This window comes from Saccopteryx bilineata, chromosome 2 (assembly GCF_036850765.1).
Source record: "Saccopteryx bilineata isolate mSacBil1 chromosome 2, mSacBil1_pri_phased_curated, whole genome shotgun sequence".
In the NCBI taxonomy this organism is placed as follows: domain Eukaryota; kingdom Metazoa; phylum Chordata; class Mammalia; order Chiroptera; family Emballonuridae; genus Saccopteryx; species Saccopteryx bilineata.
In genome coordinates this window covers 20,225,985-20,251,663 of record NC_089491.1, presented here as the reverse complement: position 1 = coordinate 20,251,663, position 25,679 = coordinate 20,225,985, and the positions used below count along the sequence as shown (strand labels likewise).

Here is a 25,679-nt window from a genome sequence, read left to right as displayed (position 1 = left end):
GTTAGGTATTGACTATTGGTAATATATTATAGATATTTTAAGGTAGGTACTACATTCTATTATTATTTGTATTCTTATTACGAGTAAATTCTATATATTATATTACTATATGTGTTTCTGGAGGGGGGCAGGGGGGCGCCAGTTATGTTGGCTATGCCACTGGTGTTACACATGAGCCTGCTGAGCTGAGCACATTAGGAGGAAGGCAGGCCCTTCCTCTTTCATTGTCTTTAGCACCTCCTACAGACAAAGCTTAACATTGCACCAGCTGCCGAAGGACAAAGATTTAAAGGGCTCAGCTCCATTTGTGAAGAGCAGGCAATGAATGATCCATTTGAATCCCGAAGAGCAACTGAATGCCATTCCACCACCATTGTGACGGGCAGCATGACTGATTGGTTTAAGAGTGTGGACTCTGAAGTAAGGCTTCCTGGGTTCAAATCTCGGCTCTGCCGTTTACTATTGTAACCTTTAGAGACTTACTAAGCTCTCTGACTCAGACTCCTAATTTGTAAAATCAGGGTAGAAATAGTACTAACTTTGTTGGGTTATTATGTTAAGTGAGTTGGTATTTATAAAACACTTAAAAGAGTAGGCAACACATCAGACTTTATATTATTGCTATTATCATTGTTATTCTCCTTTTAAAAAATATTTGTTGATTTTACAAAGAGGAGAGAAAGAGGGGGGAGGAACGAGAAGTATCAACTCGTAGTCTCTTCACTTTTGTTGTTCATTGCTTGCTTGTCGTATGCAACTTCACCGGGCAAGCCCAGGGTTTCAAACCAGCGATCTCGGTGTTCCAAGTCAGTACTCTATCCATTGTGTCACCACCACTCACCTATCTGCAAATTGTAGCCATGCTGCCTGTCCTTTGTAGGTACCAATTTTAGTCTGCAACACTGACATAAGACATCATCTTTTTTTATTCCACTCTTTTCTGAGGTGGGGGTGGAAATAAGGAGTGCTAATTTGATAAGTTGTCTTCTTAACTCACCAGGTTCATATTGCAAAAATCAGAAATCTGATACTGTTATTTCGTTGCTTAAAACTCACCTGTGGCCTGACCTGTGGTGGCACAGTGGATAAAGCATTGACCTGGAACGCTGACGTTGCCGGTTCGAAACCCTGCACTAGTCTGGTCAAGGCACATATGGGAGTTGATGCTTCCTCCTTGTCTCTCTCTCTCTCTCTCTCTCCTCTCTGAATGAATGAATGAATGAATGAATAAATAAATAAATAAAAATATTTAAAAAACAAACCAAAAAACTCACCGGTGGCTCCCAGTCCCTTTAGGCTGCAGGCCAATTCCTTTGCCCTGGATATTATTAGACTCTCACTGCTCTGTCCCCTCTCCCCTACCACACCTGGCTCAGGTTTTCACTTACAGACATTGAAGTTCACTGTTCTCATCCCCCCACCAGGCTGTGCCTCTGTTTCCCAACTTCACTTACTTTGTTTCCTCCTCCTGGAGATCATTCCCCCTCCTCTTTGCTTGCTCAGCTCCCTTTTAACCTTCAGAAAACTCAAGCACCATCTCTTCCAGAAAGCTTTCTTAAATCCCCAAGTTGGTTGCAAAATGCTCCTCACCTTTCTACTCCTAAAGTTGTTGTATCACGACAAAGGGATCTGGTTCTGTGCCTGGCTCCCTGGCTAACACTGAAGGCACTCAGGGTCTCCTGTGTACTACTCACGTGTGCATGCTCTGTGCCCTGGCTCGCAGCACTGTGTCTGCACTGGGCATTGCTCACGGACACAGTGTGCGCCTCATCACTCCAGGGCTGCTGGTGGCAGAGTTTTTGCACAGCCTGCCCCACTTGTTCACTGGCCCTGAGCGCCGAATGGAGTCATGCAGCAGGTGAGCTGGTGTGCCCTCAATGTGCATTTGTTCTAACTGGCCTCTCCTACACACTTCCTTGTTAGGTTGGCTAGGAGTGATTGAAATGTTTTAGAATAACACCACCTTTCTTTTCAAGATGTTAGGTTCTAATTGCTCCCCGTCCAAAGAAATCTCAGAGCTAGGGCTGGGGGAGGGGGAAAGAGGGACCCAGTGTTTTGATGCAATCAAGGACTTTAATTCGAGGCAGCTCCTCCGCAGTGGTTTTTTTAGAAGCTGAAGTGACTTGCTGGGGGCACAGGGATGGCTCAGACATCTTCTCCTCTTTGGGGGAGTTTCTGAATCAGTCTTCATGGCCCCTGCTCGCCGCCCTCTTCTTCCGGCAGTCACTCCAGCAGCTGTGCAAACTCGGAGACATGCGCGCGGGGCTGCATGCTGACTAGCAGAACTTTCAGGGTCTTGCGAGAGTGCCTGCCTTCACCGTCCTGTTGTTGAAGGAGTGTTGTGGGTGTCTCTTTTGCCTACTATTTTTGTGAGCATTTTCATTTAGATCTGAAAGAGTGAAGGACAGTGCTTTGGATTACACAAGAATGCACAGTCTTGGTCATATCCCATTTGGGGATCGCTCATACCTTGGCTTAATAAAATTCCGCTTATGAGAGCTAAGAATAACCCCACGCTGAGTTAAACAGTTGCGATCTTAGAGGTTACTTGTGTCAGCATAGCCTAGCTGGTCCTGACCAGATACGTATACAGTTTCCATCAGTTGAGAGCCTTCTTCGTGTGGGGCCATATTCTAGACACATATATATTGCCTCATTTTATCCTCCTGACAACCCGAAAAGTAGGTAGTGAGTTCTAGTTACCTTCATTGTGCAGAGGAGGGTACCGAAGCAGAGGGAGAGGGTCCAGTGACATGCCCAACTCAGTAAGTGGCTGAGGCAGAGTTCGAGCAGGTTTGTTGCCCTGAAGCCAGTGATCTTTAATATCTAATACATATAGTCTGTAGAATTGTTATAGGTGTGGGTAATTGCTCCCCTTCCAGCCAAAAGGCTGAAAGAAATCCGAGGGTGTCGCAGCAGAAGGTGTCTGGGGAGAGGCTCGGGTGTCCTTGCTGACTACCAGATAGCGCGTCCGAAACCTACCGAAGGTCCGTGGATGGTGCTGTTGGGATGTTCTTGGATTGTAAGAACCAACGGTGGTAGAAGGCTCCTCGCTGGCCTCGCAGCAACAGCAGAAGATCTTTGACGCCATGTTTAGGTGGGCTGTGGGGAGAAGAAAGGGCACTGCAGAGCTGCCCAATCTCAGAAACCCATTGTTATTTAAGTGGTGGGTCATCCTGGGTCAGCGTCTCCCAAGATCCCTCCCCTCCCCTCCCCCACACCTGCGGCTGCCTGCAGCCAGCAGCCCCAGGCTCACCTGCGTGGGCCTACCTCTGGCCATCCTTCCTCTTCTGTCCACAGTTCTCTTAGGAGAGGGCTTGGCACCTCCACTCTGATGGGCTCCCCGCAGAAGCGTCTTGCTGAATCAGCAGACCTGGAGTCCGGCACAGTTCTCTGGGCAGAGCTGTTTCCTAAATGAGTGTAAGACTGACTAAAGAATGCCAGTCCTTCTCTGCCGGCTCCCATGTCAGCAGAGCCTGGCACGCGCATGCGTGCAGCGGTGCCCACAGATAACCCTATGTTTCAGAGTCAAATTTATCTTCTGCTTTCTGGGTGTCTGCTCTTGGCTGAATCTGTAATCTCTCTGAACTTCACTTTCCTGTCCAGAAAATGAGAATAGTGGTACCCAGCATAGGGGAACAAAAGGTTCACTGTACGTAAGGTGACCCCTGTGAGGGCCGGGGCACGTAGGTGCTGGCTGGGAGCTCATTCTTGTTCTGTTCCCTTGCCTTCATGTTGCTTGTTGGCTCCCATCTCATCCAGCTGGCCCTGCTCTCATGGGAGCAGGATGCTGCAGTTCAGCCCTGCTGGTTCAAATCCTGGCTCTGCACTAACTTGCTGTGTGGCTTTGGGTTAGTCCATGCCTGTCTCTGGCCCCACTCCCATCTGTAACAGGTGGTGGTTGGGCTGCATCACCTCTCTAAGGATCCTTCCATCTCAGATGATCCGTTTCCAAGGTTGTACCTTATTCCCAATCTCCTTTTTCTCTTCCGGGCCCCGCTCTCATTCCCCTTTCCTGTGGCCAGATTCACAATCTAACCCTACCTCCGCCCACTCCTCCCTGCTGTCCGGCCCCCTCCATTCCAGCTGACTGTGCGTGGGCTGCCTCCCACCTGGAGTGCTCTCTTCCTGAGGTCCGAGAGACTCATTCCCTTGCCTCCTTCAAGCCTTGCTTAAAGGCCATCTTTCCTAGAAAGGCCTTCTAGCCTGTTTATCCTATTTAATTCATCCTGTTTAAACCCCCTTTCTTCCCCCAGAACTTCCTTCCCTTTCCCACCTCATGCTTCTCCACAGCCTTTGTCACGTCTGGGAATAAGACAGTTTGTTCAGCATGTATTGGTTGCGGATCTACTGGTACTAGACACCACGTGAGGGACCTGGCAGTGCACATGGGCGAGATTTCACTTTCAGGAGATGGGTGCAGTTCACCTTTGGACCGCAGCACTGAGCACAGGGCTTCACAGAGAGCAGACACCCTCTCAATGTCGTGTGTGTAAATGCATAAGCCTTCCCCGACTGCTGGATAATGATATACCCCATATTATCCCCATTCCCTTCTACTGACAGGTGTTTTACTCCCTGCGCATAGGAATGGAGAGAAACATCCTGATTCTGGACTTACCTCCTCACCCCGGGGTCTTCAATCTTAGCAGATAAACCAGGGAAGAGAAACAGCCGAGGCGTCAAGGATGCAGACATTCGGGGAGCATCTCGGACAGGTCCTTTGTCAGCTATCGGCTCACTTAACTCCAGCTTCACTCTACAAGGCCGGGTTCTGTCCCATTTCCCAGATGACGGCAGTGAGCCTCAGAGAGGTGACCTTACCAGGACTCACAGCCAGAGCAGTAGGGTTTTTCACATAATTTTGTCTGCTGTCAGAGTCCGTGCTGTCTACAGCCTCACCTACAGGCGATTCCAGAGAAAGAGAGATGTTCAGGACCACCTTCTCCCCTGAGAGTTGGTGGTAGCTGGTTTTCCAATGGAAAAGCTCCTCCTGAAGCTTGGCGGAACAGCGGAGCAATTAAGAACATACTTTTTTTTTTTTTCTAGATGGAGGCAGGATATAATTCTTTCTGGACCTTGCTATGTAATTTAGAGCAACTTAACCTCCTCAAACCTTAGTCTTTCTAACTGTAAAATGGGAACCTGCCCCAGAATGTTTTTGTCAGGGTTGGGTGACATTAAGATGTGAAGTGCTTAGCATGGTGCCTGGCACACCTTTAAGTGCTTAATGCAAATGACTGTGACGGAGGAGAGGTGCAGGCTAGGGCGGGGTAGGGCGTGGTGTCTCTTGCACTTCCAGTGCCCGCCTCTAGATGGAAGCAGGAACCAAACATAAGGGCCCTGGATGGTCCCCTGTGGGCTCTGAACTTCAGGTCTCCAGTGACTCCACAGCACTTAGGCCAGGACAAGAAAGAATAAAGTCAAACAGGAAGGCCTAAGAGCTGGAGAAGACCTTAGGGGTCACTTAGCATAGGAGGGGAGACTGGGACCCAGAGAGAGAAACAGTGGGCTCAAGGTTAAATTAGAGGGAAAGTCGGCTTCCTGGAGCAAAGGGGAAAGGGTTCCAGGAGACGTGTCCCTTAAGTACAGACCCTCCGGGTCTCAGCCCTAACCTTTGAGACTCACTCACCTGCAGTGGGCAGAGCGGAGAGAGGCTGTCTGTGAGGTCACAGAGCCTGGGAACTGGGAACCCAGGCACAGAATGTTTGTTAGGGAATTTGGTCCAGGTGACGCAGCTGATACTCGGCAGAGAGAAGCTGGGGCATTTTAAAGGTTCAGGGCTGATACTGTCAAATTACTTTACTGATGGACTGTACCAGGTTAGTTCTTTCTCCATAAAGGAGGCATTGCTGGTGGATTACCTGCTGCCACCACTTTCCCTCCTTCTGTCCTGACCTCTGTGCTGTGGTGACAGAAATCGGCCCCAGAGCCGCTGCAGAGACCCTCCCCATATGATTGAATGGGCTCACGCTCCCCATCTTGGTCAGCTGACCAGCAACCTTAATTGTATCTGCATCCTGTATCCCCTTTTGTAAGGTCAACTAACGTCATCACAGGTTCTGAGAAATAGGACAAAGATGTCTTTGGGGGGCCGTTTTTCTACCACAGTCCTGAAATACTTGTACCAAGAAAATAAATGAAATAAATTCCCAATTCAAAAAGCTAGAACAAGAAGAGTGAAGCAAGCAAAAGAATATACGAGAAAAAGAAGTAGCAAGGATTAAAAACTGGAATTACTTAGAGTATAAAAAAACCTGAATCTAAATAAAATCCTTTACAAAAAATTAACAAACTGGAAATACTATGTACTTTATCAGGAAAAAGGGAGAAAACCCAAAGAGATAATATGAGAAAGGATAAGAGGAAATCATCATTGAGACAAGAGAAATTTTAAAAATCTCGAGAGTACTTTATATACTTTTATCCAAATACATTTCAAAAAATAGAATGAAGTGGGTAATTTCCTAGGGAATTACAGTTTTTCAAAATGACTGCATTAGAGATGGGAAACTCTGTCAATTCCTATTGTACAATAGAAATAGAGAAATTCATCACGAAACTACACTTTCCCCCCAAAGGCAACAGGCCCAGATGGTTTCACAGGGGAATTGTAAAAACTTTCAAAGACCAGATACTTCCAATGCTACATAAATTGTTCTAGAGCATATACAACAAAAGAATGCTTCCAAGTTCTTTTTATAAATTTTATGAAGTAAATACATAATATCGATAACTAAGTCTGATATGGACAATGCAAAAAATAAAATTACAGTGATATCACATATTGACACAAAACTATTAAACAAACTATTATTGAACTGAATCAAACTTTATATTATAAAAATAATGAATTAGTATCAAGATAGTATTGTATCAATGAATTTATTCGTGGAATGGAAAGTTGATTAAATATGAGGAGAGATTTTTTTTTCCCCGTAGATGCTGAAAAAAAGGAAGAAAGGGAAATTGAAGGATATTTCCTTTTTAAAAAAATCTTACTTTTATTAATTTTAATACAGTGACATTGATAACTCAGGGTACATATGTTCCGAGAAAACATCTCCAGATTATTTTGACATTTGATTATACTGTATACCCCTCACCCAAAGTCAAATTGTCTTCTGTCACTTTCTATCTGGTTTTCTTTGTGCCTCTACCCTCCCCCCACTCCCTCCCTCTCCTTCCTCGCCCCCTCCCCACCCCTCCACCCCACTCCCTGTTACCATCACATTCTTGTTCATGTCTCTGAGTCTCATTTTATGTCCCATCTATGCACGGATATCCACTATCTCCATGATTTAACATTGTAGTGGTGGTATTAGCCATTGTAATTAGACAAGATAAATCAGAGATATATTATATAGTTCTTAGTTTTTTCTGATTTACTTATTTCACTCTGTATAATGTTATCAAGGTCCATCCATGTTATTGTAAATGATCCGATGTCATAATTTCTTATGGCTGAGTAGTATTCCATAGTATATATGTACCAAAGCTTTTTAATCCACTCGTCCTCTGACGGACACTTAGGCTGTTTCCAGATCTTTGCTATTGTGAACAATGCTGCAATAAACATGGGGGTGCATTTCTCCTTCTGGAACCGTTCTATGGTGTTCTTGGGGTATATTCCTAAAAGTGGGATGGCTGGGTCAAAAGGCAGTTCGATTTTCATTTTTTTGAGGAATCTCCATACTGTTTTCCATAGAGGCTGCACCAGTCTGCATTCCCACCAGCAGTGCAGGAGGGTTCCCTTTTCTCCACATCCTTGCCAGCACTTATTCTGTGTTGTTTTGTTGATGAGCGCCATTCTGACTGGTGTGAGGTGATATCTCATTGTAGTTTTAATTTGCATTTCTCTAATGTTTAGTGATGTTGAGCATTTTTTCATATGCCTGTTTGCCATCTGTATAAAGGATATTTTCTTAATACGATATCTCTATATCTCAATCTCTTCATCTTAAAAATGAGCTTCTTCCTTAAAGGGTAAACACTAGAGGCATTTCTTTTAAAATAAAGAAAAAGCACAGATATCCACTATCTCCATGATTTAACATTGTAGTGGTGGTATTAGCCATTGTAATTAGACAAGATAAATCAGAGATATATTAATTAGAAAAGAAAGATGCTATGGTGTTTCTGCTTGTAGATGATAGAGTAATATTCCTGGTAAGTCATAAGGGAATCAGTGACAAAAGTTGCTCAAACAATAACATAATTCAGAAGGGAAGCGAGACATAAAATAACTCCATAGTGTTAGTATACACAACCCATAACTCGTTACAGTAATAATAACAGAGGAAAAACCCCATTTACAATGGCAACAGAAAAGATAAAGTACTTAGCAATAAATTTAATAAGTTTGCAAAATGTATACAAAGAGCATTTAAAAATAGTCATGAAAGATGAAGAGGTAGATTTGAAGAAAGTGAAACACTATTTGTAGGTAGGAGGACTCAACACTATAAAGGTGCAGATTGAACGAGAGATGAGAGACAGGATTACTACATGCAGTTGGTGGTCTTGGGTTACATCCTGGAGGGGGAGGAAAAGCAGCTGTAAGACGTCTTTGAGGCAACTGATGAAATTTGAATAGTATTGTATCAATGTTGACTTTTTTGCCTTTGTGCTGTAGTTATGTAGGAGCTCTGTGTTCTTAGGAAATACACACTGAAGAATTTAGGGGTAAAGGGACATGCTCTGCACAACCCACTCTCAAATTGTTTAGAAAAAAATTACCGGGAGAGAGGAGAGAAATGCTGAGGCAAATGGAGGAGAGGTAAACAACGGGTAAATCCGGGTTAAAAGGCCAACGGGAGTTCTTTGTATCACTCTTGCAACTTTCCTATAAGTTTGACATGATCTCTAAATGAAAGAAACACTATCCGAAAAGTCCGCGCATTTGTTGTGGGTTAGATGTTAGGTTAGCATGTTTAAAAATCGGTAAGCCAATGCGCGAGCGCGTCTCCCGGTAAGGGGGAGGGGAAGAGGAGGGACGCCTTCCTGTGATGGGAGCAAGGACTTTAATGGGAGGCAGCTCCTCCCGCAGTGGCTTTGTCAGTTGCTGCAGTGACTCTTGCTGGCGCACAGGGATGGCTCAGACGTCTTCTCCTCCTTGGGGGAAGTTTCCGAATCAGTCTTCATGGCCCCTGTTTGCCTCCCTCCTCCTCCTGGTCACTCCGGCAGCTGTGCAGCCTCGGGGACCGGCGTGGGGTTCCCAGCTAGAACCTTCAGGGTCTCCCAATGAGGCAGGGCTGGAATGGCCAGTGATTCTGGGAGTAGCCGTCTAGGTTTCTCTTGTAAAAACCTGTTTGGGGAACGTCTGTATGCGTACACGAAAGAAGAAAGGAAAACATTACTCTGGGTGAAGCCTTTGCCTTGGGCCTGGCTAGACGGCCCTGGTTACCTCCATCTCTGACCCCTTGTCTGATTCTGAAGCCGCAGAGACTGCAGCCAGGGACTCAAAGTCACTTGTGATAGGGACAAGGCCCACTCCCCTGGGGGTTCCTGTCAGTGTTAGGGTCCCAGCCTTCTACAGCTGCTTCTGCGTGGGGGCATTCAGTGATGGCGCAGTGTCCTGGAAAGTGGGAGAATTAGGCCCATCTGGTTCTGAGGATGATGCCACTTCCCGGTGGACTTCTGGAAAGTTCATCCCCCTGTGTGGGCCTCAGCTTTCCCTATACAGTGAGACCCGGGTTTTCAAACTGGGTTCCATGGATCCCTTTGGGGAGGTGTGGAGGGAGAAGGAAGGGGAGGGCTAGTTAGTGGGGCAGGACCCCTCTGATCTTCTTCAGAAACTGGACTTGGTGTGATGAGATTTTGTCTGCAAGGAGGGTTTAGCTCTTAGGAGAATTCTGGAATGACGGGGCTGGGTGATCCTTAGCGGGCCTCACAGGGTAGTTGTGAGCTATGTGAGGTCACCAGGCACCGTGCTGTTGCCCTGCTATGTGCCTGTTTCTTCTTCCTAGACGGCGCCCACTGTCCAGGACTGCGTTTCTGTCCTCCAGTGACCCAGAGACACTTGACCTGATCGACCTCATGGTCTATGCTCCATCCATAAGAATCTTCTGGCAGTGTTTACTTTCCATGCACCTGGCTGCGTTTGGGGGAACAAAACTAGTATGGGCCCTGTCTTCCTGAAACATACTGTCTGTGCCCCAAAGCAGACACGGAGCAAATAATCACACAGAGTGCATATATGTGACAATGCTGCTGGACTTGGAAGGGAAGCATGGGTGTGTGTTCTTTCCTCCAACAGCCATTCCTCATGTAATTCCTAGCAAGGAAGCTCGCTCAGGCAGGTCCTACACCCTCGGGCCCTCTGCAGCATGTTCTAGAATATGACTCCAGCTTCCTGATGGGAGCAATCCCGTCTCTCCTGTCACCCCACTGGACTTAGCTCAAATATCAGTGGGGTTTGCTCATCAGGACAAGGCAGCCTCCCCCAGGGGTTCCTGGTCAGTGTGAGAACCTAACTTGGGACTCACCGTCAAAGTCACTGCTGCTGGTGGAAGAGTCTTTCTCCGGCTGGATCAGGGGTTGCCCCGACGGCAAGCAGGAGGCTCCGTTAGCGTACTTGGGAGTTTGTCCGTCAAGCTCACCATTCTGCGGACCTGGCAATGACAATTCCGCGTGGTCAGGTGGGGAGGCTCAGGGGACAGGCCGGAGGTGAAGGCATTTTGTCAACTCTGAAGCAGTGTGCACGGGCCACCGTGGTTTTGATGAGATGGGGAGTACCTGAATATATCTCCTCTCGTTTTCTCAGTGTCCCCATCGTATGCAGGTGCTGGATTCAAAATATGTATTCTTTTTAAAATGTGGAACTTATTTTTTTCTCGTTTATAAATGTAATGTATATCCATCACAGAAAAGCTAGGAAATACTGAAGACTGCAAAGGAGGAAAACAATGCCCGAACACTTCTCCTTTCAAATATATTCACAGTTTGTCTTTTCCCATGCATGTTTTTACATGGTCTATCACATCTTATACATTATGAATGCATTTTACTATAGACATTATATCACATTTTCCTTATGTCACTAAATTTTAAGAAGTAATGGTTGCATAATATTCTATGTTATGGACAATTCAAGGTTTATTTAACCAATGTTCTATTGTTGGGTGTTTATAGACTTTTCAAATTTCACTACTGTGAATACTGTTATGATGAACATTGTTGTATATAAGGATTTGTTTTTACATACTTATAGATTCCTAAAAGTATAACAGAATTTTGGCAACAGACTGAGCTGTGTTCTGTGATGGAATAAATAGTTCTGTATTTATTAGCTGCATAATGAGCACATTGCTTCACCCCCCTGCCTATTTTTTTTTATTCAGTGAGAGAAGGGGAGGCAGAGAGACAGACTCCCGCGTGCACCTCAACCGGGAACCACCCAGCAAGCCCACTAGGGGGCAATGCTTTGCCCATCTGGGGCATTGCTCCGTTGCTCAGCATCCGAGTTCTTCTTAGTGCCTGAGGTGGCAGCCATGGAGCCATCCTCAGCGCCTGAGGCCAATTGGCTCCAACCGAGACATGGCTGCAGGAGGGGAAGAGGGAGGGAGAGAGAGAGAGAGAGAGAGAGAGAGAGAGAGAGAGAGAGAGAAGCAAGAGGGGGAAGGGTAGAGAAGCAGATGGACGATTCTCCTGTGTGCCCTGACCAGGAATCAGACCCAGGACATCTATATGCTTGGCTGACACTCTATCACTGAGCCAACTGGCCAGGGCCTGCCTGTTTTCAGATCTGAAACATGAGACGTCTGTTTTGGATAATCATGTCCACTTCTTAGAGTTATTGTAGGGATTAAATAATATCACTTTACTAGTGTGTAAGCTTTGAAACAGTAGAGGATTCATTTGACCACAGCTGGGTTCCCAGTGTCTAGATAGTACTTTGCATGTAATAGGGGGCTCAGTAATTATCCTTATTAAAGGATTTTAAAGCTTCTTGGTTTTTATGGTGAAACTATTTCCAGGGGAAGTATCTTAAAGACTTCCAGTATGGATTTCTGGGAAACCATGCTGTGAGAATCTTTTTTCTGCCATTGAACTGTCCCACCTCTTAGTGGGAGCATGCCAGATGCCTGGCTAGCCCTGCCCTCACACTCCCCACCATGTGCCTGTCCATCCTAACTTTGCCTGAGCTTGACAATATAGCTGCTTCTTTTTTTTTCAGTCTGAAATTGTTGACTTTGACCCCCAATCTTCTCCACTATTAACTTAGTACTGGGTCGTCAAGAAGGTGGTAATCACAAACTTCCTCCTCACTCTCTTCCCTTGCACATGCAGCCTTGGAAGCTATGTGTTCCGGGAGCCCCGGCTAAAGACTTTATACATAAACAAGAAACACACTTTTACTTTGTAAACCATTGCGATTTTGAGATGTATTTGTTTTAACAGCAGAACCTATCCTATCCTGGCCGATACCCATATAGAGTTTCCACCTGTTGACATTTGTCGAGTGACTACTTTGTGCCGTCCCTGTGCTAGGTGCTTAAATGTATTATGTCATTTGGTCCTCCCAGTGATCCTGGGAAGTAATAATCCATGATGAACATGCTCCTTTTACAGGCAAGGACACTGAAGCTCAGAGTGAGAGGTTAAGTGACTTGCCCCATTCTGGGGCAGGGCCCCAAGGGCAGGGATCTTAATATAGAATCTTTAAGAAAGCGCTTCTAAAACTATGAAGTTCCTTCAGGTTTACCTGGAGGTCATGTTAAAATGCAGGCTCAGGAGTGTCTGGAGCGGGGTCCGAAAGTACAATTCTAACAAATTCCTGGGCGATACTGATATTGCTGGTCTACAGATCACAGTTTAAGTATCAAGATTTTAAGCCCTATTTCTTTATTGGCTTGGGTCCATGGACACCCAGTTCCCACCTACTTTTAGGTAAGAATTATCCCTCAAAAGCGGAAAGAAATCTGAGGGTATCTCAGCAGGAAGGGGAAGAGCAACATGAGGCATAGAATGGCCAGGCACCTTGTGTGGTACCTACCAGGCTGCAGCTCTTGGCTTTGACTGGAGGTTGTGGAGTCGTCAGTGGCTTGGACCGCCTCACAGCCTCTGCAGCACACACAGAAGAGCTTTGAGGCCAGGTTTCTGCAGGCTGCGGTAGGAGGAAAAAAATATGAGGGCCACGGGATCTGAGGTCTGAATTCCAGATGCCCTTTGGAAATGCACTGTGAGGAGCGTCATATTGGGTCAGCCTCTCCCAAGGTATAAGAACCTTCCCCTCTCCCAAACCTTCTGTAGTTTCCCATGGCCAGCAGGTTCAGATGTTGCCTGTGTTGTCCTCTCTTAAAATCTTTTTCCCGATTCTTACATAATTTTCTTACCCATGAAAGGAATCGAAGTCTCTACTGTGCCAGTTTTGTCTGCCTTGTTGAATCAGCTGATCTTGGAGTCCAGTGTCCTGGGCAGGACTGTTCCCTAGGTAAATATAAGACCATAGCCGGAAAATGCCAGTCCTTGACCTATGCTCACAGCCCAGATAGGATTTCTACCCCCCCCCGCCCCGGGAAAATCCCAGCTCAGGCAGAAACGCACAGAAGCACACTCAGCTTCCAAGCAGATCTGTGCTCTTCCCCATTTCTAGGTGCCCGTTATTGGGTCAATTCCTTAGCCTTCTGGAGCCTCACTTTTATCTGGTCCCTGCTTTGCAGAAGTAAAGGGTTAAATGTATGAAAAGTGACTCCTTGTGATGCTAGGCACACCATAACTGCCAGTCAATGGTCATGCCATTTCCCTTCCTGTGGCTCATTGGCTCCAAATGATACCAGCTGGTCTAGATCCGTGAGAACATGGATGGAAGCAGTCTGGTAGGTTTAGGTCCCGGTTCTGCCACTCACTTGCTATATGGCTTTAGGTAAGTCCATGCTATTTCTGTCTCAGACTCCTCACTAATAAGAGGAAGTTAGGGTAGAGGTTAGTTAGTTAGTTAGAAAGAAACCTTTTTAGTTCTGATGGTTCAGAATTATAAAGCCTTGTTTGAGTCCAAACTCCTTTTTCTGTCTCAAAGTCCTTTTTTTGTCTTTGGACTTCCTGTTCTCATGCCCCTTTCTGTGGCCAAACCCCCTTTCTCAATTAGGAAATGGTTGCCATGGTATTGGTTAACGCCCCTCATAATAGCCAATTCACTGTGTGAGTTATCTCACTCATAAGCACTTGCTACTCATTTTCTCTGTGGTTATATACACCCTGGTCCAAGCCACCATCATCTCTTGCTTAAATTATGGCAAGAGCTTCCTAACTGATTTCCCTGTTTCTTTTACTCTTGACCTCTTAATAATTAAGGCAAAGTCTTTACTTAAACATAGCTATGCAATATTGCACAGTTTATATATTGTGGCTAGATATAGCCAGCTGACTAAACACATTCAGATGTCCTCATTATGTGGGATCCTTAAACCAAAAGGATTATACCCTGGGTCCATTTATCCCCAATCTCCAATAGTCTTTTTTTTTTATTTAATTTTTTTGTTTAGATGATTAAATTTAACAGGGTGACATTGATCAACTAGAGTACATAGATTTTGGGCAAACATCTCCACATCATTTGGACAGTTGATTATGTTGTATACCCATCACCCAAAGTCAAACCATTCTCCAACACCTTATATTTGTCCCTCTTTATGTCCCTCCCCCTCCCCCAACCCCCTCCAATAAATAGTCTTTTGAATCTGTCGCCAAGGTAGTTTTTCGACATGATTTGAATGTTGACATACTTCATTGAGCTCTCTGTAGTGAATTTATTTTATTTCCTTAACTTTATAAACAAATAGAAATTTATATAAGACCGTTAGATCTTTGGAGATGCACCATTTAGCTAATATGCTTTTCATTAATAGTTTCAGTTTCTTCATCTACATACATAAACTGTTGCCTCCTGGGGTTTTACTTTGTTTTGGATTGGCTCGTGTATGTTGAATATGGAAAAAAGTGTCTCATAAGGAAGGAATGGAACAACCCCCTCACCAGTCAGCCCGGAGAACTAATGGTTGGAGGTCTGTTAAACAGGTGATCAATTTTTATAAACAAAAAGATTGCTAAATTTTTGCCTTGAATCCCTTGGAACCTTCATGAGCACAGTTTCTGTCTTGTTAAATTAATGAAAGGAGCTCACTTTGGTCAGCTTACAGTCTGGAATCAGCAATTTCCAGCTTATTGATTGTATAACCTCTTTTAGGCTGGCTATATCTAGCCACAATATATAAACTGTGCAATATTGCATAGCTATGTTTAAGTAAAGACTTTGCCTTAATTATTAAGAGGTCAAGAGTAAAAGAAACAAGGAAATCATTTAGGAAGCCCTTGCCATAATTTAAGCAAGAGATGATGGTGGCTTGGACCAGGGTGTATATAACCACAGAGAAAATGAGAAGCAATTGCCCATGAGTGAGATAACTCACACAGTGAATTGGCTATTATGAGGGGCGTTAACCAATACCGTGGCAACCATTTCCTAAATGGGAATGAGCCTCTTTTAGGCTCTCCTTGACCAAGGAATTCAAGACACCATGCATAAGTAACAAAGTTCTGATCAATTGTAGTGTATTCTTTGCCGTTCATCATGCTCTTAGTTACATTGAAGTTGCTGCCTTTCTGAAAAAACTCCTGCTTCATACACACACACATTCTCTCTCTCTCTCTCTCTCTCTCTCTCTCTCTCTCTCTCTCTCACCATATGTACTCTCATGCACTTATCTTAATAAACGGTAAGATTTCCATTAGATGATTTAGAATTACAATGACCATTATGACAAACTTCCAATGTCAAATATAAGCAATTTAAGAGAGGCTCTAGAGAAAAGAGAAGGCAAAAAGACCAAACTCGCAAGCGAGAGCTTTTTTTGATTGATATACTCTGGACTCAAAAAGAAAGAAAGAAAGATAAAATCTCACTCCTACTCAAACCTGAAAACTACTTTCTTTGCATCTCTCTCTCTCCAGCTAACCGTATGTCTACCTCCCACTCACACTTTCGTTCCTTTCCTTAACTGCCTAACTAAACTTTCTTCATGGGACATTTCTCTAGAATAGAGCAATCAATGTCGCACAGCATTCCCCTAAACCCCTTGTACCAGAAGACGGATCCTGAGAGGTTGAGAGTTGAGTTGATTCTTGCTGGCTGGGGCGGGGTAGGGCGTGGTGTCTCTTGCACTTCCAGTGCCCGCCTCTAGATGGAAGCAGGAGCCAAAGAAAAGGGTCCTGGTGTCCTCTGTGGGGTCCGAACTTCAGGTCTCCAGCGACTCCACTGCATTTGGCCCAGAACAAGAAAGATCAACAAAGTCAAACAGAAGGCTTCTTCTGGAGCTAGAGGAGCCCTGTGGGGTCTTTCAGCACAGGTGGAGAGCCTGGGACCCAGACAGAGAAAGAGCAGGGTCAAGTTCAGTTAGAGTTAATGTCTGCTTCCTGGAGCAAAGTGAAAAGATGTCCAAGAGTGATGGAGATGTGTCCCTTTAAGTACAGAACAAATACCCCCTCTAGGTCTCTGGTCTAACCTTTGAGCCTCACTCACCTGCATCTGGCAGAGCAGGGAGGAGCTATCTGTGAGGTCACAGAGCTCAGGAACCAGGGAATGTTGGGGTCAGGGGCTCTGACTGGGCTGCAAAGGCTGGGAGAAGGTCTGTTGACCCCCTACCCAGTGGTCCTTCCCTCTGTCCGTGTTGCCATGCTTTCCACCATGGGAAAATGGGAGAAGAGTATTCTCTGGTGCCTCTTCTGAAAGCATTTTGAGGAGGACTGGGCCAGAAGGGGGCAGTATAGCATGGGGCATGGAAGACCCAGATCCGAATTCTGCCTCCTTACTCCAACTGGGTGGTAACCTGGGGCAAAGACAATCTGTAACTGGGTTTCTTTCAAATGGGAATAGTTATGACAATTACATGTCATATTTATATATATATATATAAATATGACATGTATATATGTATGTATATATATATAAATATATATATGTCATATATATATTTATTTAGGATTAAGTGAGATCAGGTTAACATTTGCCGTGGTGCCTAGCTGAAGTAAACGTTCAAGAAAGAGTTGTTAATATGTGCGAGAATAAAGTGGCATTCTCTTCCTAATCTATCTTCAAGAAAAAGGGGAACCACTTTTTGTTTGCATCCTCACAAAAAACTCTCACCACCTGGGACATTCTTTCCGTTTATTTAGAACAACCAGGTACTATTTGGGGAAGCCAAATTAGGTTACAATGTTCTCAATCAGGGCTGTCTTTGGAGGTTTGTAGATACAAAAGAAACAGAAGAAAGCAAAGGTTTAGCAGTTTTGGAAGTAATGGAGTCCCCTGGGGTGGGGGTGGGGGGTTGATGAGGGAGGAAGATGGGACCCAAGCATCCTGTGTAGTTGAAGGTTGATGAAACAGTCTTTCAAACTTCCTTTTTAAGCAATATTCCTAAGTGGTAAAGTGGAAGGTTCTTGACTCTGGCTGCAAGTGAGATTCATCAGAGGTGTTTTAAAACCTAAGACCTCCCTGGCGGCCTAACTTCAAATAAATTAAGAGTCTTGGGAAGGGCAGGGTGGAGCCTGGGCATTAGTATTTTTACAAAGCGTTCCAGATTCTTATACAGCAGTCCCTCCTGATCCATGGTTTCGCTTTCCCGGGTTTTAGTTACCCATGGTCAACCGCGGTCCGAAAAGATTAAGTGGAAAATTGCTGGAAAAACAATCCATACGTTTTAATCGGGTGCTGCGCTGAGTAGCATGATGAAATCTCGTGTGCTCTGGGACGCACATCATCCTTTTGTCCCGGGTCTCTGCTTGAGTCACGTAGCAGCCCTTTGGGTTATCAGATAGCAGTGTCACAGGTCTTGTGGTAAAGCCACTCCTATGTTACTTCAGGATGACGCTAAAACCAAGAGGAGTGATGCTGGCAATTTAGATATGCCAAAGGGAAGCCGTCAGGTGTTTTCTTGATGTGGAAAGGTGAAGGTTCTTAATAGAAAGAAAAACATTGTATGGTAATGTTGCTAAGATCTACAGTAAAAATAACTCTTCTATTCATGAAACTGTGAAGAAGGAAAAAGGAATGTGTGCTAGTTTTGCTGCCGCACCTCTACCTGCAACAGTGTGGCCACGGTGGTTGGTAAGTAATTAATTCAGGTGGAAAAGGTATCGACATTTGTGGGCAGAGGACAGGGACAGAAAACATATTCTGGTTGACCGAGGCGTGCTGCGTTAGACAGCATTGAAGCTATACGAAGACTTCAGCAGGAGACCCCCCCCCCCTTCCCCGCCAAAGGAAGGGCGCCCTGCGACTTACTGCAAATAAGGAATGGTTACAGAATCAGGAATAGGTTTGCAACATCATCATTATCATCATCAGAAGGGTGAGTACAGCAGAATAAGATATCGAGAGAGGCAGAGAGAGAGAGAGACCACATTCCCATCACTTATTATAGTATATTGTTATCATTGTATGTTATGATTCGACGTTGTTAATTTCTTAATGGACCCAATTTATAAATCAAACTTTATCATAGCTAGGTATCTGTAGGGAAAAAAATGTAGGCTGCATAGGGTTGTGTACTATCAGTGGTTTCAGGCATCTATTAGGGATCCCCAGTGAGTAACGGGGGCCTGATGTATGCAATCAAGACTGAAAACTACTGAATTACATGGGGGGAGGCTCTAATTATACACGTCAGCAGTGGTTCTCAGTTCAAGCTGCATTTAGAATCACCTGAGGAACTTCCAAAATTGCCACACCCAATGCCCACCCCAGGCTGGTAAAATCACTGATTTTGGGTGTTGGTAGTTTTTCAAGCTCCCAGGTGATTTTCATTAAAAAAAATTTGAGATATAATTTACATATAACATTGTATAGTTTTGGCATGTACATGTTGGTTTTATACATTTATGTATTGCAAAATATAATTAGTATGCCAGTGTTGGCTAACACCTTTATCATGTCACATAATGATCACTTTGGGTGTGTATTGAGAACAATTAAGATCTAATCTCTTAGTCATTTCTAATACAGTATAATTTTAATTCCCAGCCAGTGTTGAGAACCACTGATCTGCAGAATAAATTAAAAAAAAAACACCCTACATTTTCTTGATGCTGTATGAGTGTGTCCTTTAGCTTTCTGGTGACAGCATCATATATGGGTTCAAAGGACTATTTTTCAAATAACTTAGATATGAGGATAGCATAATCTGGAAACGTAGGTTAGACAAAAACTGTGAAGATGCTGGTGTTAGAGATGTGTGTGAAGCATTTGAATGAAATTACTTCAGAAAGTGGGAGAGTGAGGGTAGCAAAATCGCCAAATCCATATATTTTACATAATATGCCATTGTAAACACATATCATGTATTGAATCCTAATAAATAAAATAGATGCTTGGTTATTTCATCCATAGCACTAAACACATATATATTCAAGTTGACCAAAATACTTCATTTCCTTTTTCTCTCATGGGGAACTTGTCTTTGTTTGGAGTGGTTTCCGTTCAAGTGCTGCTCCCTTCCCTTTGGGTCTGCGGTGGGGGCTACCAGTCAGCAGGTCCCTGTGCTAATTCTTGGTCCAGGTAGAGAATATGGAAATCTTGAACTAAGGCCCTGACTTAAAATGAAAGGGTAGATTTTGAAACTGATGGCTCCGCGGGATATGGCCTCTGAAATCAGGCTGCTTCGGTGGGAAGCCTGTCTTCCTAACTTTCTGGGTGACCTTGGCCATAACCATTAACCATTCAATGCCTCAGTTACCTTATCTTTAAAATGGGAATAATAGTAGAATTGATGTGAGGAATAAACTAAACCAGCCATGGAATGCTCTAAGTGTAGTGCCTGAGAGAAGAAGCATCCAATAAATGTTTCCCCTCCTCCTCCTCCTCTTCCTCTTCCTCCTCCTCCTCCTTTTCCTCCTCCTCCTCCTCCTCCTCCTCCTCCTTCCCCCCCCCTCCTCCTTCCCCCCCCTTCTTTGATGTTGAGAATTAAGGATAAGGAAGAGTCTGGGCTGAGGCCTATATATCTAGCTTTCAGATCTGTGGATGTGAAATTAAAGAATTCAGAAAGAGAAGAAAATTTTGGGTAAGGATACATTTAGGTTTTAAAAAGACTTTATTTCAAAGTAATTACACATTCACTGGAAGTAACAGAAAAACGTGCAGAGAAGTCTCAGGAACTCTTCACCCAGACTCCCCTATGCTAACATCTTGCAACACTAACAATATAAAAACCAGGATATAAACACTGGTACAATCTACAGAGTTTATTCCAAGTTCACCAGTTATACAGGTACTCGCTTGTGTGTGTGTGTGTGGTTCCATGCAATTTTATCGCATGTGTGGTTTCATGTAACTATCACCACATTCAAGACACTTAACTATACCACAAGGCTTGTGCTTTATAGCCACACCCACCCTCTCTCCCCACCAGTTCTAACTCCTGGAAACCACTCATCTGTTCTCCATTTCTATAATGATGTCATTTCATGAATGTTACATAAGTGGAAACATGCAGTAGGTATGTATAGTTAGGAGGGTTTTTTTTTCACTCAGCATAATTTCCTTGAAGTTCATGGAAGTTATATATAGAGTGTTTCAATAGTTCATGCTTTGTCTTTACTGACTTGTAACCTATGTCATGGATTACCACAGTTAGTTTAACCTTTTACCCCTTCAAAGATATTTAAATGGTTTCTAGTTTGGGTTTCTAGATTGTGTGGTCAATTCATTTTTAGTTTTAAAAGAAAGTGGCAAATTATTTTTCAGAGTGTGCCATTCAAGATCCTCACCAGCCGTGAATGAATGACCCTGTCTCTCTGCTTCCTCTCCAGTGTTGTTTTCACTATTTTTCTATTTTATCCATTCTAATAGGTGTGTTCTAGTACCTCAACGTGATTTTAATGTGCTTGTCCCTAATGGCTAATGGTGCTGGACATTTTTTCATGTGCTTATTGTTATTATTATTATTTTGTACATCCTTTTTGGTGAAATATCTCATCATGTCTTTTCCCATTTTCTAATTGGATTTTTTTTGAAAAAGATTGTTTATTTACTGATTTTTACAGAGAGAGGAGAGGGGCAGGGGGAAATGAGAAGTATCCACTTATATTTGCTTCACTTTAAGTTGTTTATTGCTTGCTTGTTGCTTGTATGTGTCTTGACCGGGCAAGCCCAGGGTTTCAAACCAGCGACCTCAATGTTCCAGGTCAACAGTCTATCCACTGTGCCACCACAGCCAGGCACTGATTGGACTGTTTTTAAAATTCGGTTTCTTTTAGAACGACAGCTTTATTAAAATATAATTAATATGCCATAAATGTATACTTTAAAGTTACAATTCAGTAGTTTTTAGTATATTTGCAGTTGTACAACTGTCACCATGATCTAATTCTGAATATTTTTATCATCCTGTGAAAACATTTTATACCTGTTAGCAGTCACTGTCCATTCACCCTTCCTTCTAGCTCCTGGCAACCACTAATCTACGCTCAGTCTATGGATCTGCCTAATCTGGACATGTCATATAAAATGAATCTTACAATATAGAGCTTTTTGTGTCTAGTTTCTCTCACTTATCATAATCTTTTCAAGGTTTATCCATGTTGTGGCATATTTCAGTTCTTTAATTTTTTTTTTTTCATTTTTCCAAAGCTGGAAACGGGGAGGCAGTCAGACAGACTCCCACATGCGCCCGACCAGGATCCACCAGGCATGCCCACCAGGGGGCAATGCTTTGCCCCTCTGGGGCATCGCTCTGTTGCATCCAGAGCCATTCTAGCGCCTGAGGCAGAGGCCACAGAGCCATCCCCAGCGCCCGGGCCATCTTTGCTCCAATGGAGCCTCGCTGCGGGAGGGGAAGAGAGAGACAGAGAGGAAGGAGAGGGGGAAGGGTGGAGAAGCAAATGGGCGTCTCTCTTGTGTGCCCTGGCCAGGAATCGAACTCGGGACTCCTGCACGCCAGGCCAACGCTCTACCGCTGAGCCAACCGGCCAGGGTCTTCTTTAATTTTTTTTTACTGACAAATAATATTCCACTGTATGGATATACCACATTTTGTTTATTTATCTGTTGATGGACATTTATTTTGTTTCCATTTTTTGGCTCCATGAATAATGCTGCTATGAGTATTTGTGTGCAAGTTTTTGTATGGACAAATGTTTTCATTTCTCTTGGGTATATATACTTGGAAATGAAATTGTGGAGTCTTGTGGCAACTCTATGTTTAACATTTTGTGAAATTGTTACACTTTTCAAAATGGCTGCACTATTTTACATGCTTACCGCAATATATGAGGAGTTCAATCTTTCACATCTTTGACAATACTTGTTATTGTCTATTTAAAAAATTTTAGTCACCCTAGTGTGTGTGAAGTATCTCGTGGTTTTGATTTGTGTTTTCTTAATGACCAATGATGTTGAGCATCTTTTCATGTATTTAATGGCCATTTGTATATTTTGTTTGGAGAAATGTCTATTAAAATCCTTTACCCATTTTATGATTGGGTTATTTTTCTTCAGTTGAGTTTGAAGAGTTCTTGATATATTGTATTACTAGACAATTATCAGATATATGGTTTGCATGTTGCCATTTATGCTCCTGTTCTTCTACCGCTGCCATAAAAGAATGCACCCCCTTTGGCCCATTTGTCCCAGAAAGGATGATGAGAGATGTAGATCAGAGTCACTCCAGACAAGCACTCCGGCTAAGCCCAGCTGAGATAGCCAACCCCCATGCAACTCACAGACAAAGGAATGATAGTGTGACGGTTGCCACTGAGTTGGGGGATGGTTTGTTGTTAAGGGAGACATAGGACATGAGGTTTCTTTATATATATGAAGTACTGTCACATCAGAGTAAAGACTGAGAGTGCTCACTACACTTCCTTTCAATCCACTTCTTTTTTTTGTTTGTTTGTTTGTTTTTCATTTTTCTGAAGCTGGAAACAGGGAGAGACAGTCAGACAGACTCCCGCATGCGCCCGACCGGGATCCACCCGGCATGCCCACCATGGGGCGACGCTCTGCCCACCAGGGGGCGATGCTCTGCCCATCCTGAGCGTCGCCATGTTGCGACCAGAGCCACTCTAGCGCCCGAGGCAGAGGCCACAGAGCCATCCCCAGCGCCCGGGCCATCTCTGCTCCAATGGAGCCTTGGCTGCAGGAGGGGAAGAGAGAGACAGAGAGGAAAGCGCGGCGGAGGGGTGGAGAAGCAAATGGGCGCTTCTCCTGTGTGCCCTGGCCGGTAATCGAACCCGGGTCCTCCTCATGCTAGGCCGACGCTCTACCGCTGAGCCAACCGGCCAGGGCTCAATCCACTTCTGTTTGAACAAAAGCGCTAATCCATTAGAGACCCTGGGATATTTGCTAGGTATAGGCATGAATACAGTATTTCCCCAAAGCTGGGAGCATAGTCCTCCAGTGGGAAGTGAGATGATTTAAGGTAAAAGATGACATGACATTGTAGAGAATTGAATCTCAACATGAAAAAGTGGCTCCCTTTTTAGTCCTTTCAATTACTTAAAAGGAGAAGCTCTGAATAAGTCTCAACTCACTCTGTAATATTTATTAACAGTTGCCAATCTCCCTTTATCACAAAGAGAAAATGGCCTGCAGGCTAAGTCTTTGGCAGGTGACAGCCTGAAACCAGAACTTAAGCATATTATTTATTTTTTTATTATACTTATTTATTTTTATTTTTTATTAAGTGAGAGGGTGAGAGGCAGCGAGGCAGAGAGGCAGACTACTGCACGCGCCTGACCAGAATCTACCCAGAAAGCCCCCTACTGGGCGATGCTCTGCCCATCTGGGGCCGCTGCTCCATTGCTTGGTAACCAAACTATTTTAGCACCTGTGGTGAGGCCACGGAACCATCCTCAGTGCCTGGGACCAACTTGCTTGAACCATTTGAGCCATGGCTGCAGGAGGGGAAGAAAAAGAAAGAGAGAGAGAAGGGTGAGGAGTGGAGAAGCAGATGGTCACTTCTTCTGTGTGCCCTGACCAGGAATCAAAACTGAGACTTCCACACACTAATCTGATGCTCTACTGCTGAGCCAACTGGTCCAGGGCTGTTATACTTATTTTTGTGTTGACTTTTCCCACTTACAGTAGTGATATGTACATTTTAGTGTAAAAGAATGAGGTGACTTAAAGAAAAATATTAAGGAAATAATAGTAGAGAAAATAGGCAGAGTCACAATGACAGGTGAAAAAATGGAGGTTAGGAAAAACTCATTCGATGTACAACATATCATGGAATGAATTTGTTTCCCTTCCAAGAAGCTTGAAGAAGGGCATCATTTTGTATATAAACTCATACTTTTTTGAGCTGGAATTTTGGTTTATTCTTTCAAAGGATTTCAATGTCTCAATTTCCAGGAATTCTAACCACTGGACTCCTTTCAGAGCCCCCAGGTGACTGTCACAAGTAAAACTCTTTGTGGCTTTCACGTAATCGATGCTTAAGAACCTTTTGGAAAAAAAGAATCCTCCTCTGTAATCTCACATTCTTAAAATAAGCTGACTTTTGGATTATATCTAAATAGAAACATATTTTTCGATTACACTGGAGACAAAGAAAAAATATTTCCAGTATCACTTTGAGACTTGTGGGAAACCGGAGAGAATAAAAGTTTCACTGTTCTCGGGGAAGGTTTTGGTATTGAAATTTTGTCACATTGGCTGACTTCTGAGTGTTGCAGGGATGGGGAAGGAGGAAGTATACATACTGTCACCAGTCATTTAGGGTGTCACTTATTAGTCAGACCTGACACTAAATGCAAAGGCTGCAGCCAGAAGACAAAGCTCATGTCACTGTGCATGCGTGGTCCAGGAGAACATCTCCGAAACGCTCTGGTTTCTCTGAGTAATTCCTGAATCGTCTCTTTATTAGTGTGAAACTTCACAGTGACATTATTTGCTGTGGGACAGAGCCAGAGAGCTTCATTCGGGGCCTTTCTTGGGTAACGACTGAAAGGGTTTGAGTTCTAAAGAGGCAATGCTTGCTCCCTCTCAGAAGAGAGGGGCCCACAGGACTCTGTCTCAGAGCAGGTCATTTCTCAGGAACTCCTGATGGGCAGTCCCTCCTGGTGCTGGAGCCTGTCCCTCCTCCCTCTGCTCTGGGAGAGTGGGGAGAGAAGGAAGGAACAGCCTTCCTTCTGTAGGGTAGCATGTCATCCCGAGCCCAAAAGTGAGTTTCCCCTTTTCCTTCCCCGGATGCTTTCCCCTTATCACCAAGCCACCAGGTAGGTCCATGACCCAAAAGATTATTTGCCCTTAGATAGATTCTGACTTCTGCCTTTCCCACGCAGGGCAAATCACTTCCCTTCTCTGGGTCTCGTTTGCTCACTTCTGAAAGGGGACCTACAATTCCTGCCCTGTCCAGGACAAGAAGGACCAGCATGTATGAAGTTGCTGGTTGAACTGCGCTGTGCGGCATGTTTCGGAAGGATATCTGCGCCTTCCCCGATGTCACACCTGGCTGCCTTCATGCAGCCACGCGCCTCACTGTACTCCCTTTGAAAGCCTTTGTGCTCACAAAGCCCCATCACATTACCCAGCCCAGATGGAGGGGGCAACTTGGCGGAATGATAAGGGGCAAGCGTGAGGCCCCACCCTGTGCTTTACATGTTTGCCTCTGAACAGCAGTTATAAACTGTTGGTTATGTCTCTTTATACTACACACAAATGTCAGCACAGACCGAAGGGGAGA

At 44.3% G+C, this 25,679-nt stretch overlaps 2 protein-coding genes across 2 annotated transcripts; both read right to left on the bottom strand.

Annotated features, from left to right (window-relative positions):
- Positions 1 to 2,288: 2,288 nt before the first annotated feature.
- On the bottom strand, positions 2,289 to 3,091 carry TEX53 (testis expressed 53). The gene is made up of 2 exons (XM_066255551.1): positions 2,983 to 3,091; positions 2,289 to 2,389 (listed from the first exon to the last, which is right to left on the bottom strand). The coding sequence occupies exons 1-2, from the start codon at positions 3,089 to 3,091 to the stop codon at positions 2,289 to 2,291; spliced, it is 210 nt and encodes a 69-aa protein (XP_066111648.1).
- A 6,139-nt stretch (positions 3,092 to 9,230) lies between these two features.
- TEX48 (testis expressed 48) lies at positions 9,231 to 10,774 on the bottom strand. Its single transcript, XM_066254326.1, has 3 exons — positions 10,738 to 10,774; positions 10,488 to 10,613; positions 9,231 to 9,307 (listed from the first exon to the last, which is right to left on the bottom strand). The coding sequence occupies exons 1-3, from the start codon at positions 10,772 to 10,774 to the stop codon at positions 9,231 to 9,233; spliced, it is 240 nt and encodes a 79-aa protein (XP_066110423.1).
- Between the last annotated feature and the right edge of the window lie 14,905 nt (positions 10,775 to 25,679).

Excerpts from the sequence above, each read along its gene's own strand:
- TEX48 (XM_066254326.1), bottom strand. The coding sequence starts at position 10,774 with ATGGGGACACTGAGAAAACGAGAGGAGATATATTCAG. Across the intron at positions 10,614-10,737 it reads ACGAGAGGAGATATATTCAG|GTCCGCAGAATGGTGAGCTT; the intron begins GTACTCCCCATC and ends TGTCATTGCCAG. Across the intron at positions 9,308-10,487 it reads CAGCAGCAGTGACTTTGACG|GTTTTTACAAGAGAAACCTA; the intron begins GTGAGTCCCAAG and ends TTCCCCAAACAG.
- TEX53 (XM_066255551.1), bottom strand. The coding sequence starts at position 3,091 with ATGGCGTCAAAGATCTTCTGCTGTTGCTGCGAGGCCAGCGAGGAGCCT. Across the intron at positions 2,390-2,982 it reads GCACCATCCACGGACCTTCG|ATCTAAATGAAAATGCTCAC; the intron begins GTAGGTTTCGGA and ends TCACTCTTTCAG.